The sequence below is a fragment of the Ziziphus jujuba genome, chromosome 5 (genome assembly GCF_031755915.1).
Source record: "Ziziphus jujuba cultivar Dongzao chromosome 5, ASM3175591v1".
Lineage (NCBI taxonomy): Eukaryota > Viridiplantae > Streptophyta > Magnoliopsida > Rosales > Rhamnaceae > Ziziphus > Ziziphus jujuba.
In genome coordinates, this window is record NC_083383.1 from 30,836,228 (window position 1) to 30,851,517 (window position 15,290).

Consider the following 15,290-nt stretch of genomic DNA (forward strand, 5'->3'; position numbering starts at 1 on the left):
ATGAAGGAATGCCTCAAATATTTAAGGGTGATATATATGCAAACAAGGAAAAAAGGGAAAATATATTTACCGAAAAAAGCAAGAGTGAAAGTATGTGCCAACAAGTTTGATAATTTTTATGCGCCAACAAGTTTGATAATTTTTTTTTTTTTTCCTCTATTTTGGCTACGAAGCAAACAAGTTTGATCATAAACAAAGATATATATGCATATCATATAATGAAACCAATTGGAGCTAGCTAGGTTTAAAGTGTGAGCAAGCCCAAAAGAATGTAGCTAGCTGGTTTGTGAAATACCATGATCTGCCATTTCTTTTCCATATATGAAAAAAAAAAGGCCATTGGCTGTGAGCTATGTACTCTATTGAACCTAGCAAAGCTTAGATGTAGCTAGATTTTCAATCCCTTTTTGCAGTCAAAGGTTAATCGCTATTTCAATAAACATTCCATATGCATGACGTTGTTGGACAAACATAGGCCAAGGACCACATAGATATAGAATGCGATATGAGAAACCTTTTCTGAAATAGATACATATAATCATGGAAAAGTTTCAGCGATCATTCCTGGTCAAGGTGGTCTCGCTAGTTCGTTTTTACATTTTTATATATTATGATCCATGTTATGATTATCGAGGAAGTTTTAGGGGCGTAAAAGCCTTTACGATTTGTTAATTGCATTTTGAATTCAGAAGCGTTGAGCAGTAAGGCAAATGGTCGAAATAAGCAAATAAGAATTCCAAAAGTTTCTCCAAAGTTGTCAATTTGGGTGTGTAACTAACACTTCCCCTCCTCATTGCTAAATTACCAATAATCACCATGGTCCACGGCATATGCACCAAAAAACAATAGGTTAAAATTAATATAATATACAGTTATCGAGGTTAATTATCTAACATATTGCCATGAGGACTTTTACAAATATATGTTTTCTATGCAATGATCATACATGCAACCCATAATTGTAAAATCGCAGCATATATAGAAAAGAAAATTTCCTTCTCATCCATCACAACTACAGAACTATACACAGGAGCTCACAGCAATAACATTCAACTGAAGCATAGTATTGTTCATACAATGAACAATAACAAAAAGGAAAAAGAAAATTGAAAAAAAAAAAAAAAAAAAAAAAAGGGAAAAACCAACCAGAGAGTTTCTCAAGTTCAAGATCTATCGGAGAACTTATTGTGTCATGCTGAACCATAACGAAGTCAAACTGTTGGAACCTAAAAATGTTGCATGCTGAGAAAGTTTAATTTTATAGAAAAAGCCAATGAGCTGTATCATTTTCTAATCATGTGGACATGTATTCAAGCACACAACCAATACATATGAGAACAGAAGATCATGTATGTATTATCAGCATTTGTTTGTCCAAGTAATAAGGGCATTAACATAATAATAAAAAATATATATATGATAGCATCTTGAGAACAAACACCAAAATTTTCCACCATAATTACAAAAATAACCTACTAGAGCAAGAGCTTCAGGAAGAGTCCCTACAGGTAACCAGTCTCCTTTTATCGTCTGTGGTCCATCAAATTTGAAATTTTAATTAACCAAGAAGCTAGTTCTTGGAACTTTCAGTTGAATAGGCAAACCAAAGTGCAGAAATTAGGTTATAACACATAATTTATTGGAAGAATGAAGACTGAAAATGAGAAATGATTCCTTCACTACCATGACTGGTCTACATAGCCTAAATATGGTATCACCGCTAACTACTAATGCTTTTTAGATCACACAAGGGCTACAGCATATGCTAAATGCTAAAGCTCTGTTAGATTACACAACGGCTATACCATATGCAATAATCAAGACTGTCATACAGAGAGCACAGACCATGTAAAAACCATGTATATGAGGAGGCAGAAGAAGTAATTTAATGACCCCAGATTCACCGACAAGAATGATTATTCAACCAAAATTTCCAATTATCCAACTTAAATATATAGTTTTTTTTTTTTCTTTTTCCACAAACAGTTTAAAACCAAATAATCTAGGTAACTTTTACAGAATTGAAAGCCTTTTTTTTTTTTTCTTCCCTTCCCCTTATGCAATTGAGATTTTTCTGGAGGTAATTTAAGGATTCATGGATTCCAAACAAAATGAGAATGAGAGAAAAATACAAAAGGGGGTAGGAGAAAGTAAGGAGTTAAACTAACTTTGAAAAACCCTAATTTTTCCATTCAATAAAAATCCAAACTTCGAATACTTTCCATTACAAATACCACCAATACCTATGCAAAAGAAAAATCACACCTCGTCCTCATGAAGAAGCATATTAGGAATTCCCTTATTAACAGGAAATCTCCGACCGGTTTCGGGACAAACAAGAGCACCTTCCTCGAGGTGAAGCTCCAGAAGGGCATGGTGGAAATTCCTCAGGAAGTCATCGGATTCAAGCATGGAGCTATCGGCCTCCTCGGGAAGCTCGGCGAAGCCCATGATACGAGAAGCATCTACAAGTGCTTTCCAGTGGATTTTGGTGAACATGTTCTTGAGGAATTCCGGGTTGAAATCGACCTGTTTTTCAATCGCTTTCTCGACTTCGATTCGGAGAGGGAAGCCATTGGTGACGCCCTTGATGTTCGAGGCCAGCATGTTGTGGGTTAGCAACCTCATCTTCTTCTTCTTCTTCTTCTTCTTCTTCTTCTTCGGAATGTGTGTTTCTCTCTCTGGTTGTACAAAGTGAAGGCCTCTCTTTCTCTCTCCCTCTGTTTCTCGTCCAGTTCTCTCTCCGTTCCAGCAGGGTTTTGTGGAGGAGGGTTTGAGGGGAGCATGGGTTTTGGGTCACGGGTCGGTTCAATTTTTTGGGCTGGATATATGAAGTCCGATCTCAATGAGCCTCGCCCGATAAAAACAGGATTCGGGTGGAGCTCCTACGACGCCGTTTCAGATTTCTTGAAGCTCTCCCAGGTTCGACCACTCCGGTCCGGTCTCCATAGCCATACAGACTTTTAATACTTTGGTCAGAGAAACCTCTACAACTACAAGGCTCAATTGGAAACGACGTCGTCAGTAGAATTTTGCAGCTCGTCATTTTTTCTGTGGTTAGTCTCTCAGTTTCTTTGGTCCCCATTGGCGTTCTTTTTTCTCCATTTGTTTTCAGTATGTTTCAATCCTGATTAATCAGGCATTGATAAGTTTAAAATTCCACCAACATTTTCTCTCAAGCTGCTGGTATTCATTCTTCAACTGGGATTTCTTTTTCCTTTTGTTAAGAAAAATGCAAGTCCAAAGATTTTCACTTCCCAATTCTACTCTTTCTCCGTGTAGTCTCTCACCCACTTTCTCATCAACACACCGTCTGACTACTAAACTCTGTGTTTTTAATCTAAGTTCCACATCTGGGTTTTTTAAGTCTCTTAAAAGGGTATCCAAATTGCCTACTGGTTTGGGAAATCATGATGGTTTGGTTAGGATAAGATGTGGAGTGGTAGAAGACGATAATGGAGATGGGTTTTATGTGAGGAGGTGTGTGGAGATTGCAAGGAAGGCTATTGGGTGTACCAGCCCCAATCCTTTGGTTGGTTGTGTTATTGTCAAGGATGGAAAAATTGTTGGTGAAGGGTTTCATCCTAAAGCTGGCCAGCCTCATGCCGAGGTAATATTCTATTTTCCAAAAGAAAATTTGTGAATTCAATGGTTAATTTAATTATATTTTTCCTTCCAGTGCTAGAACCATAATCTTATAATTATCTGTGAGTCTTTATACTTTTAGTACGCATTAAACGAATAGTTTATCTGTATGTGGAGATTAGCACAAATCTTAAAACTTGAAACTTTAAAATCAATGTTTCGTTCTTCCCTCTTCTTTCATTTTCATTGCATTGTTTGCGAGCTATAAACTTTCTTGCTTTGGATAGCACCGGCATTTTCTTACTTGTAAAGTTTCTGTCTTTTGTGTTGAATATTTTGGGTGGAGTTCTAAAAAAAGGCTAGTATGCTTAAAGAGAGAGTATATGTTTTGGGAAAAAAACATAAAACTTGAGATGGTTCCAAATGATTTCTTAGATTTTTTGAAGTAATATTTTTGGTTTCTAAGAAACCTAATATACATTATTTTTCTTATATTCGGAAAATGTTAACTGTGCTGGGTTTTGTTGATCAATTTATTTGAGAATAGCATATTGAGTTTGGGGGTAATTCTACAGGTTTTTGCTCTTAGAGATGCTGGAAACTTGGCTGAAAATGCAACAGCATATGTGAGCTTGGAACCATGTAATCACTATGGAAGAACTCCACCATGCACAGAGGCGTTAATTAATGCTAAAGTAAAAAGGGTGGTGGTGGGAATGGTAGATCCAAATCCAATTGTAGCATCAAAAGGAGTGGACAGATTGAAAGATGCAGGAATTGAAGTTACAGTAGGTGTAGAACAAGAATTATGCAAGATGCTCAATGAGTCTTACATCCATAAAATGTTGACAGGGAAGCCTTTTGTCACATTAAGGTAAATTTACCCTGAGGATGATAATACAATTACAACTTTTTTCCCTTGGGTGTTTTGGTACTTTTCAATTGGTTGTGATAATTCAAAGTCTGTGTTTTGTGGTATGTTCTTTTAGAATGTATTTGGAAGGATATTCTCAAGTGGAAATATAAATGTCCAAGTATTGTATTTAATGGTCTCTCCCTGACCTGTAGATATTCCCTCTCAGTCAATGGCCACATTGTAGACCAGCTTGGGGAAGGAGCTGAAGAGCCTGGTGGATACTACTCACAATTGCTTCAAGAATATGATGCAGTTATACTTTCTTCAGCCTCAATAAATGACAAATTTCAATTTCCTGCATCCCAAGAACCTGGAGCCAATCAACCTCTATGGATTATAGCAGCCAGAAACCATAGTTCCTCTACTAATATCTCTAGTTTGGCCATAGAAACAGCTAGTAAGCTGATTATATTCACTGACAAAGAGATGGTAGAAGACCCAAAAATGGCTCAGAAGGGAATTGAAAGAGTAGTCTTAGGTGAGCTCAACTTAAATGCCATTCTGGAATATTGTAGCCGTCAAGGATTTTGTAGCGTTTTGATTGAGTCAAGAGGGAAGGTAGAAGCTATCAAAGAGTTTCTCCAAGAGGGCATTGAGCGAAATTTGTTGCAAAAAGTTGTTGTAGAGGTATTGCCTTTGTGGGTCGAAATTGATAATGGGAATCTGCCAGTTGCATTGAAGGGTTTGAGGAGAAGACTAGAAATGAAGAAATTGCAAACTAAAATATCAGGAAAGAGTGTTGTTGTTGAGGGATATATATAAGTGAATTGGACCAATGGTAAAACTTCATATTTTTCAAATCATTTAGACTTCATCATTCAGTCTATGATTTCATAGTAATCTTACCAAGAACCACATTCGATGAAGCCTCTGTCATGGGTAAAATCAGGATTCCCTAGCTTCTTAATCTTTACTCTTTTTGGGGGTGGGTTCATACAGATAACAAGGGTAATTCTTCTTTCTCAAAGATAATTTTTCTATTTTTGTGGTGTGTCTGTGTGTGTTTAAGTTTAAACTAGTGTTCCATCTCACATTTAAGACACAGAATTCTGGTGGAATATTGCTCTTTTTGTGTTGTATGATGTTGTTCCACTCCAAAAATTATGAGACTGCTTTTGAATTGCACTGTAACAATAATATGAAATGCATATTCTTAGCACTACTCTATTATGACCTCACAGCCAATGTTTCTGAGTTAGGTTATCTATTTCAGATGCAAGTTAATTATATTTAGCATGGTTTAAGCCAGATTATTCCACTAGTTAAAGAATTGCCTTAGATGAAATTACATATTTCAGCCAATTATGTTTCTTCTTAGTGGTAGTTATTGTCAAATGCGTCATGCTTGCTTATTGCTTCTCCCTTTGCTATAGGAACAGGGGGAGAGAAATCAGCGTAAATGAACTTTTTTACTCTCCTCGAAAGCATTTTGATGAACACAGCTCGAAGTTCAGCCTGAAAATGTTATGGTACACTTTAATGGCATAAGAATGTCATTCATTTATTTAGCTTCTTTTGAAATTGTTTTATAAATAATCATCATTTAAAATGTAACATGAGTTGCAATTTTTTTCTTTCCAGAAAGACGTGTAAACAGAATTCTCATTTCTTTAGTTTTGGGGAGGGAAGAAACAAAAAACAAAAAAAAAAAAGAGTGGAAAAAAGGAAAAACAAAAACAAAATGGAAGATGGTATACAAATTCCATTGTCTCATTGATCTCATACTAACAAAATTTTATTTTAGAATTGAGAAACAATATTCATATTCCTACAATTGATATTCCATTGTTTTGCCTATGTTGTCAACTTGTAATTTTTTCCAAATAAGACTTAAAAAGGTCATGGAATGGCGAAATATAAAAACTTGTAGTTATGTTTGGGGGGCTTACTTGCAGAGCATGAGAGATTATTAAAAAGTCATGGGATTGGGACCAGCAGCTAGCATATGAATAACTCGGAATCTTCATACGCCCAATATTCACAATGTCCAAAGTTTATTTTGTACGCTGCTACGACTCTTCTATTCTGTATATGTGTCTGTGTTCGTAGAATACGAATTTATTAACATTTTGTATTCTTTCTGTATTTTTTTTTATATAAAAAAAAAAAAAATCAATCTTAGCTTTCCTAACGTTTATACGCTCCACTCCCCAGCTAGCTAATAAAAAAAAAAAAATTTGTTCCAGGCTGAAATTAATATTGGAAACTGGAAAGAGAGCCAATCTTTTTTAAGCCCATGCATATTATAAATTAGCAAATTGTGAAGTAATACACCCAACAGCCAAACTAAAAATACAAGTACAAATACAAATAAAAACCCATTGTGTACCATTTTTAAAATAACAGAAGGCCAAAAAGAGGAAAAAGAAAATCCAAGAAATCAAAATGCAAGATACCACGGGTGGGTGGGCTATTTTAATTTGGATATATTACACTACATATTTTTTAGATTTTTTTAATTACAAAGAGATATTTTTATAAAATTATAAAAATATAAACACAAAAATATTCAATTATAATAAAAATATAAAAATATTCTATTATAATAATTATAAAAAAATCTAAAAAATATACAGTATAATATATCCATTTTAATTTTTATCCCTTATGTTAAATGACACATATTTTCTCATGTTCTGTCAATTTTATTAGCGTTTTTTAATTGATTAAATTGGTGGAAACGGTCCAAAATATTTGTAAACTTAATTACTGGTATTTTATTTATATATATTATTCAAAAAATACAAAGTTTGAGCGTGGAGGAGTTATCCGCCGGAATCCGGAGCCAAACATGCACGTACAACTAACGACGGCGCATTCTCAGCTCAAGATTGATGGGTCTTGATGGATTGCCTCAGCAGTATTTTGCTAACAGACAACAAAAAGAACTCACACACCAAAGCTCACTGAGTTAGCTCATGAAATCACCTCTCTCATTTTTCCAACTCGCACGCTGGAAAACATCCACTTCACCTTGTTCACTTCTTATTGAAACCCAGAAAGAAAATCACAGTGTGTTTAAACAAGGAGTCTCAGATGTTCAATTAGAATCTGTTTTGTCCCACTCTAAATCTAAATCAAATGCTTTCTTGAATGCGTGCAAATTGTTCGACGAATCGTCTGACTTGAGCATAGTATCGGCCACGGCCATAATCGGCCACTTTGCTCGGCAGAACCGCCATGAAGAGGCCGTCTATCTCTTTGCTAGAATGTTGCTCTCGGATATTAGACCCAATGAGTTCACATTTGGGACTTTGGTTCACTCCTCAACTGCGTTGGGAGACATTCATGTAGGCCAGCAACTTCATGCATGTGCAACCAAGATTGGTTTGCATGGGAATGTCTTTGTGGGAAGTGCGCTTTTGGATTTTTATGCTAAGTTGAGTAGCATTGAGAACGCTAGGCGGGCTTTTGAAGATACCCACTTTCCAAATGTTGTTTCTTACACGACTTTGATATGTGGGTACCTGAATAGGGACAGAATTGAAGATGCTCTTCGTCTTTTTAAAGCAATGCCAGAGAGAAACATTGTTTCTTGGAATGCAATGATTGGCGGGTATAGCCAGACAGGCCACAATGAAGAGGCAGTTAATCTTTTCGTCGAGATGCTTCAACAAGGGTTGATTCCTAACCATTCTTCTTTCCCCTGTGTCATTACTGCAGCTGCCAATATAACAGCACTTGGAATTGGCAGAGCTTTTCATGCCTGTGCTGTTAAGTTCTTGGGTAAGCTTGATGTGTTTGTAGGCAATTCTCTTGTAAGCTTTTATGCAAAATGTGGAAGCATGGAAGAGAGTCTCTTGGTTTTCAACAAACTTGGGGAAAGAAATTTGGTTTCTTGGAATGCAGTGATTTGTGGTTATGCTCAAAATGGTAGAGGACAGGAAGCTATAAGCTTTTTAAAAAGGATGCAGGTATCAGGTTGTGAACCTAATGGTGTCACACTTCTTGGATTGTTATGGGCTTGTAATCATACTGGCCTTGTTGATGAGGCTTATTTCTACTTTAATAGGGTGAGACTTGAACACCCCAGAATGCTAAAACCAGAGCACTATGCTTGTATGGTTGACTTACTCTCTCGGTCTGGGCGTTTCAGACAAGCTGAGGAGTTTATTCACGATTTGCCTTTTGATCCAGGAATTGGATTTTGGAAAGCCCTGCTTAGTGGTTGTCAGATCCATTCAAACATCGATTTGGCAGAGTTTGCTGCCAGGAAAATCTTGGCTTTGGACCCTGAAGATGTGTCATCATATGTGATGCTGTCCAATGCACACTCTGCAGCTGGTAGATGGCAGAGCGTTTCTGTAATTAGGAGAGAAATGAAAGAGAAGGGGATGAAGAGGGTACCAGGCTGCAGTTGGATCGAGATAAAAAACAAAGTTCATGTTTTTGCTACTGGGGATCGGAATCATCCCCAGAAGGATGAAATCTATACGGTGTTGAGTTCTTGCATTGAGAATATAAGGGAGAACGAACTTTTCGTTGTTCTTGCAGAGTCTTGAGACAAGATTTTTCATTGTTGGATTCATCAGAAAAGTGAATTGAAGTAGGTAGCTTTAACTTGAATAGCAAGATACCAAGTCCTTCCAAACCATATTGCCCTTTATTTTAACTCGTACGCACTAGTTCATGGTAAGTAGGGAATCAAAACAGTAGTCTTAGATGAGTTCAGCTTTAATGCCATTCTGGATTATTGAAGCCGTCAAGGATTTTGCAGTGTTCTGATTGATTCAGGAGGGAAGGTAGAAGCTATTGAAGAATTTCTCCAAGAGGGTATTGAGAGAAATCTATTAGAAAAAGTTGTTGCAGCTGTATTGCCTTTGTGAGTCAAAAGTGGTAATGGGAATCTGCCAGTGGCATTGAAGGGTTTTGGAGACAACACTAGAAATGGAGAGACTGCAAATTAAAATCTCAGGAAGTAATGTTGTAGTTCAGGAATATATTTAAGTGAATTGGAGCAATGATAAAATATAATTTGCTTCAAATCAATTAGTCTTCATCATTTTGTCTGTGCCTTCATAGTAAACTTACAAAGAACCATATTCACTGAAGCCTAAGTGACGGGTAAAATCAGGATTCCCTGTCTTCTAAATCTGTACATTTTTTGGGGTGTTTTCTTACAAAGAAAGAGGATATTCGTTGCCAAAAATGATTTTATTTTTATTTTTAGTTTTAGTTTTTGTTAAGACATAATTCTTGTGGAATGTAGCTCATTTTGGTATCACGTATGATGTAGTTCAGCTCCAAAAATTATGATGCTTTTCATAGACCACTCTCTTATGACCTCACATAAAGTATTTCTCAGTTAGATTATCCATTACAGAGGCAAGTTGATCATATTTGGCATTTAATTATTTTGCAAGTTAAAGAATACCTTGGATGAAATTACATTTGTCAGCAGTCTATCGCCAATTTTATTTCTTTTTAATGGTAATCATTGTCAAATTCGTCATGCACGTTATTGCTTCTCCCTTTGCTTCCATGGGATATAGGACCAGAGGGAGAGAAATCAGTGTAAATGGACTCTTTTACGCTCCTTGAAAGCATTTTGATGAACATGACTCACAGTTCGGCCTGAATGTTGAGATACACGGACACTTGCATGGGAAGTTACCCAAATAAGAATGTCATTCATTTTTGTACATTCTTTTTGAAATTGTTTTATAAATAGTCGTCATTTAAAATGAAAAACGTGATTTGCAACACATTGTTTTTTCTTCTGGTAAAAAATAACCCCCAAAAAAAAAAAAAAAAAAAAAAAAAAAGAGTTCGAAGATGGTAAACATGTTCCAATTTGTACCATTGATCTCTTACTAATAAAATTGTAGTTGAGAAATATCCATGTTCATACTGTTGATATTACATTTCTTTGCCTGTGTTGACAACTTGTAATTTTTTTCATATAAAATTTAAAAGGCTATGGAATGGCAAATTATAATAACTGTTACGTTATCTTAAGAAACAAAATATATACAGATGATATCCATGTTATGTAATTTTATTATGACTTTTGCCCCAAAATTAAAATTGTGAAAGAATCTTCAAGCTGCTAAAAGAAGCCTTTCAACTTCATTTCAGTTCGTACCAGAGTAGTTCTTTCCTTTTAACAGTCTCAATTTTGACATCTTCAAAATATATACATCAAAGCCCTGCTGAACTTCAATTGACTATGCAACAGAAAGAAAACAATCACTGCTGTGTTGGAGCTTCTTAATTAGATGGCGATATAAAGCAATCACTAATGAAAAAAAGCAATACATCAAAATTGATCTTCAAGGGAAAAATCTACACAGGGAGTGGATCAGACCACCTTCTCTTTACCTCCGATTTATATCGAACCTCCTTGAGCTTTCCATCTACTCCATAATCCCTCTCCATAACAAGGTTGATTCCTTCGTCAGAGTACCACCCAAAACCAATACAAAGGATGCCATCCTTCTTTACATCAACATAGCCAGTAACACCACCCGGAAGCCAAAGCATAGTGACATCTTGCATGTCCAGCATCTCTTCCTCTCCAAAGTAAACAGAACTCTCAGGCAAGCTCCTCTTCTTGAGAGTCTCTGTGCAAAGATAGACATAGGGAGAGCTATTTTCTTGCTCGTTGGCCGTTTCATCACCAAATATTGGAGTAGCACTGACCTCGAACACCTTCCATGACCCAGTCAGCTCTGATGGCTGGGTTCGTTTGCGCTGAGAGAATGGCTTCAAATCGAAATCCATATCACTGTTTATGACATTAGCTACACCGTTAGATTAAAGAGGGAACAGAATTACACAACAATAAATGAAAATTTATAAAAAATACCTCTACTGCTAACATGATTAATGTGTTAATCTCTCATGTTTCTAACTCTTATCACTTTAACATAGAGTCAGATAGTGAATATGGATAAGTATTGAATTAATGTTGACCTATAAATCAAATTAATCATGGAATACCCAAAAGGCAAATAATTTGACAGATGAATCATCATATTTTGTCCAAAAAGAGGCATACAGGATTGCTCCCTGTGATCTATAAATTAAAAGACAACAGAAGAACATCCACTAGTTAACACATTGTAGCAAACTAGCGACTAAAATATTCTGAAGTGCAAATGGAAATGAAGCAAGAGAAATACCTGAGATTGCGAAGATTGGCAGGACTGACCCACTTTTCTTCATAAATGGCAACTCTCATAATCTGTATGTCTGAACCACCATTGCTGAATTCTATAGTGTGAACAATGCGAAGCCTCTTGTGGCAACCTTTAACCAAGCACTGAAGCATGAAATATAAAGAAACTGAATAACTATTTACTAAAGTATAAAATGAAATAACAGAAAATCAATATAATTAAGATCACCCTGCATTATTACATATCATGTCAAAAGTTAATGGATTTGGGAGCAAAATTGCAAATAAGTTATTGCAAGTGAAGAAACAGCCCATCATATATGATCGTAAAATAAACAAAAATCAAAAAAATCACCACCAATACTTCAGTAATCAACGTACCAGCCACAACCACCATGACTGATATTGCAAAAATCACTAATACTACAACATTTGTTACCTCAGTTGCAAGAATAGCTCAAAGCGCTACCTTAACCATTGCTGAAATAACATTAGCGTGTAGCTATATCATTGCATCAGTGCTCTACAATCAATTCCACCTCTTCGATCTTTTTTCACTCCTTAAACCACCCTTTTTTTTAGAATTGAAAGAAACAGCAGCATATCTAATTGAGTCTGCCTCAATTCACTTACCAGTGCTAAACCTCCTTGAACCACTACTATACACTTAAACTAGCACAAAGAAATATGAGAAGCTAAACTTGTATGATCATAATATAAACCATTTATAAGAAGAGAAAAGAATTGTTCCACATTCATGCTAACTGATAAGCAGTAACAACTCTTATTTGCAGTTATAACATCGATTGCTCAGCATTTGTATATATTTGTTCACAGGCTCTTAAATAGTGCAAACAAGTCATTTTGGCATTACCACAACAAAAGGCAATCACATCATAGAACAGTACCATGTAGACTGGCGCAAGTGCTACTTGTGCACATACACACAACAATTATAAATGAATAACAACAACCTACATACAAAAATCAATCTATTGCAGAAAAGAGTACAAGTTAACCGTGTAATTACTAATTTAACCATGTAATTACTAATTACTTGACACTGTTGGACTCTGCAGTGAAATCTCACCTGTTCAAATTTGAAAGTAGGTGAAAGGTAATACTTAGAATCATCATGTTCACCAACCGGGATATCAACAGGACCCCTAGAATAAGATCCATCCTGCAAATCAATAAACTGGATCATTAAGCCGTTCACCCTGGTACTCGAGAACATGCAAACAACATGCATTAAACCATATGGACTTGTTAGCACCTTCCTTATTAGTTAAGAAACGATGACCTCTCAATTCTTTCTACATTTTCACATTGTGTAAAATATTGTCCATTAGAATCAGATTGTGTGAAGTCTACAAGCTAATAAACATTTCCATCCCTGGTAACATTTGAACTCTAATTAATCATCAACAAGGGGTATATGATTAAACCTTACCTCAAAGAAAACGAGACCTGGTTCATCTCCCATGGTATCTTCTTCCATCACATCACTTCTATCAAAGTCAAAAGACTCAAATGTAGGCAAAGAGGATGCCTCACCTTCTTTAGTTCCAGCACTACCACCATTATGCTGCGGTATCTCACCATAAGGATTTAAAGTCACCCAATTGATCTTTCTTTGAATTTGAGATGTAGTCGCTCCAGAAGAGGATGGCACAGCCTCAATGCAGGAAAGTGTATAGCAATCATATAAATTCTCATTCCTAGTTCCAATTTCAATTGGTTCAATTTCAGCTGTAATGGGTGAAAATGCTGCCCCAACCCCTTTCCATATCCCACTAACACTACTAGCAAATGTATTCCACACTGGTTTTATTACAGGTTCCTGAAAAATAAAGTAATGCTTTTGATAAAATTGAAGAACAAGTTGAAGAAATTAAACACAACCCAGAAAGAAAAAGCACGTAAAAGAATAGGAAAGACCAGAACTTACCTGAGTTTGAAGAACGGTTTCGACCTCCATTAGCATAGCACCAGAGACCATTGCAACTCTACCAGCACCATCTCTATTCTTCTTCCTCGCAAAGCCCCTTCTTCCTTTCTGACCTCTACGAGCAGCTCTCTGTTTTTCCTTGGTGGCGAGCTCGTTGTCGACGCTCCAAACATTGTCCTTGTTCTTTCCCTTCAACGGCGGCGTTTTCTCTTTGCCACGGTTGGGTTTGTTCTGATACTGGGAGACAAGCTTTCCGGAGCTTGGTTTTGGGAAAATGGTGGATGTGAAGGAGAGAGAAGTGAAGAGGCTATGTGCTCCGGAAGTGAAGGCCAGTGAGCGATTGAAACCCAGGTGGTCTTTCCGGTGGATGATGGTGGTTCCGGTGCAGGTGCCGGAGCAGAGGTGGAGGGACAGTGAGGGCATTTTTGGAATTTCGATATGTTCGTTTGAGAAGACAAGAGTGTTGAGGAACTAATGGATAAACCCATGCCAGAATGGCCCATATGGTAGTGGATCGGATCCTAAACCGGGTCATCTCTTTGGATCCGTTCCGCAAAGTAAAGTTTGATTTTATTTTATTTTATTTTATTTATTTATTTGGAAGCTTGGCTTTGACGGATGAGACAGCAATTAATAAATAATTTGACCCAATTCTTATGATTCTTCACTCTATTAATTAATTAATTAATTACTAATTTCTGTTTTCTGACCTTTGATTCGTAGGAAATTAAAGTATTTACTGGCTTTCAAGGCACTGGTGGGTCAAGTGCGTTTGGCATACCTCATTGAAATTGGGCTCAAATCCTTTATCTGATCTGGTCTTGTTGAATAATGATAAAACCATTTGTTTACCCAATTTCTCTTTCAACTTGAATTTCGATAGAAAATTTTGGTCCCAAAAGATTTTTTTTTCTTTTTTATAAAAAAGTTATAACTCAGAACAAAGTGTATGAAATATTATTTAATCTTGATTTTTCATCAAAATTTCAAACTTTAGACCAAATTAATTTCTCAGCATTTTAAACCAATCAATGTGTGATATAAAAAGGTGATTTGTTATTAGTTAAAGTAAAAATAAAATAAAAAGTGAAATCAATTCTATTAATTTTTTAATTATTGAAAAAAATAATAATAAGAAAAGGAATTTATCAATAAAATTGGCTATGAAGGGACAAGTTTATTCCCAACATGTTCTCTAGGAACTTTATAACCAAAACTATTCAATGTATATGGCTAAGTGAATACTTGGTTTTTTTTTTTTTTTAAGGTCCTTTCAACCTTCAACACATTGGCTCCACCATAACTCTATGTGTGGGAATTCTAGGCCATATTATCTTTAAATGTGTTCCCTTAGCTTGTGCTTCATTTAAATCTTACAAAGGTTCACCATATATAAATAGTGGATGAATTTTTTTTTTTTTTCGTTTCTTTTAAATAGAATCTGAATTAAAGCTTCAGTTGATTTTTTTTTTTTTTAATTCCTGCTAAATTAAATTGGCATGATTTTGGTTCTGGTAATTGCAGTTTGAGATCTCTGTTATCACCTCAACATTGAACTATTCTATGTCCATTTTCCATCTTCTTCTTGGACCCAAAAAAAAAAAAAAAAAAAAAAAAAATCTCAAGAAACTCCTTTCTTCAAATTATATAGTTTTACTTTTCGATTATACGTGGTTAGAATAATATTATGTTCTCTAAATTTTAAATGTTAAATATAA

The 15,290-nt window shown here is 35.7% G+C and overlaps 4 protein-coding genes across 6 annotated transcripts; 2 read left to right on the forward strand and 2 right to left on the reverse strand.

Annotated features, from left to right (window-relative positions):
* Positions 1–2,158: 2,158 nt before the first annotated feature.
* On the reverse strand, positions 2,159–2,753 carry LOC132803748 (multifunctional methyltransferase subunit TRM112 homolog A-like). The gene has a single exon (XM_060817254.1). It carries the CDS (start codon positions 2,626–2,628, stop codon positions 2,260–2,262), a length of 369 nt encoding a protein of 122 aa, XP_060673237.1. The 5' UTR covers positions 2,629–2,753; the 3' UTR covers positions 2,159–2,259.
* A 146-nt stretch (positions 2,754–2,899) lies between these two features.
* LOC132803747 (riboflavin biosynthesis protein PYRD, chloroplastic) lies at positions 2,900–6,577 on the forward strand. 3 transcript variants are annotated; one of them, XR_009638987.1, is made up of 4 exons: positions 2,900–3,610; positions 4,161–4,459; positions 4,654–5,449; positions 5,875–6,577. XR_009638987.1 is itself a non-coding variant. In XM_060817253.1 (3 exons), exons 1-3 carry the CDS (start codon positions 3,233–3,235, stop codon positions 5,261–5,263), a joined length of 1,287 nt encoding a protein of 428 aa, XP_060673236.1. In that variant the 5' UTR covers positions 2,900–3,232; the 3' UTR covers positions 5,264–5,695. The 3 variants fall into 3 exon arrangements, 1 of the variants encoding a protein (XP_060673236.1); XR_009638988.1 differs by having other exon boundaries at positions 5,881–6,577; XM_060817253.1 differs by lacking the exon at positions 5,875–6,577 and having other exon boundaries at positions 4,654–5,695.
* A 565-nt stretch (positions 6,578–7,142) lies between these two features.
* LOC132803746 (pentatricopeptide repeat-containing protein At5g42450, mitochondrial) lies at positions 7,143–9,773 on the forward strand. The gene has a single exon (XM_060817252.1). The coding sequence runs from the start codon at positions 7,420–7,422 to the stop codon at positions 9,001–9,003; it is 1,584 nt and encodes a 527-aa protein (XP_060673235.1). The 5' UTR covers positions 7,143–7,419; the 3' UTR covers positions 9,004–9,773.
* Positions 9,774–10,548: 775 nt separating this feature from the next.
* On the reverse strand, positions 10,549–14,041 carry LOC132803878 (uncharacterized). Its single transcript, XM_060817667.1, has 5 exons — positions 13,573–14,041; positions 13,075–13,464; positions 12,712–12,804; positions 11,626–11,765; positions 10,549–11,228 (listed from the first exon to the last, which is right to left on the reverse strand). The coding sequence occupies exons 1-5, from the start codon at positions 13,993–13,995 to the stop codon at positions 10,787–10,789; spliced, it is 1,488 nt and encodes a 495-aa protein (XP_060673650.1). The 5' UTR covers positions 13,996–14,041; the 3' UTR covers positions 10,549–10,786.
* Between the last annotated feature and the right edge of the window lie 1,249 nt (positions 14,042–15,290).

Coding starts and splice junctions, on each gene's coding strand:
- LOC132803878 (XM_060817667.1), bottom strand. CDS start 13,995: ATGCCCTCACTGTCCCTCCACCTCTGCTCCGGCACCTGCACCGGAACC. Junction 11,766..12,711: donor CTACTTTCAAATTTGAACAG/GTGAGATTTCAC, acceptor TTCATGCTTCAG/TGCTTGGTTAAAGGTTGCCA. Junction 11,229..11,625: donor GCCAATCTTCGCAATCTCAG/GTATTTCTCTTG, acceptor TGTCATAAACAG/TGATATGGATTTCGATTTGA.
- LOC132803747 (XM_060817253.1), top strand. CDS start 3,233: ATGCAAGTCCAAAGATTTTCACTTCCCAATTCTACTCTTTCTCCGTGT. Junction 3,611..4,160: donor CTGGCCAGCCTCATGCCGAG/GTAATATTCTAT, acceptor GTAATTCTACAG/GTTTTTGCTCTTAGAGATGC. Junction 4,460..4,653: donor AAGCCTTTTGTCACATTAAG/GTAAATTTACCC, acceptor CCTGACCTGTAG/ATATTCCCTCTCAGTCAATG.
- LOC132803748 (XM_060817254.1), bottom strand. CDS start 2,628: ATGAGGTTGCTAACCCACAACATGCTGGCCTCGAACATCAAGGGCGTC.
- LOC132803746 (XM_060817252.1), top strand. CDS start 7,420: ATGAAATCACCTCTCTCATTTTTCCAACTCGCACGCTGGAAAACATCC.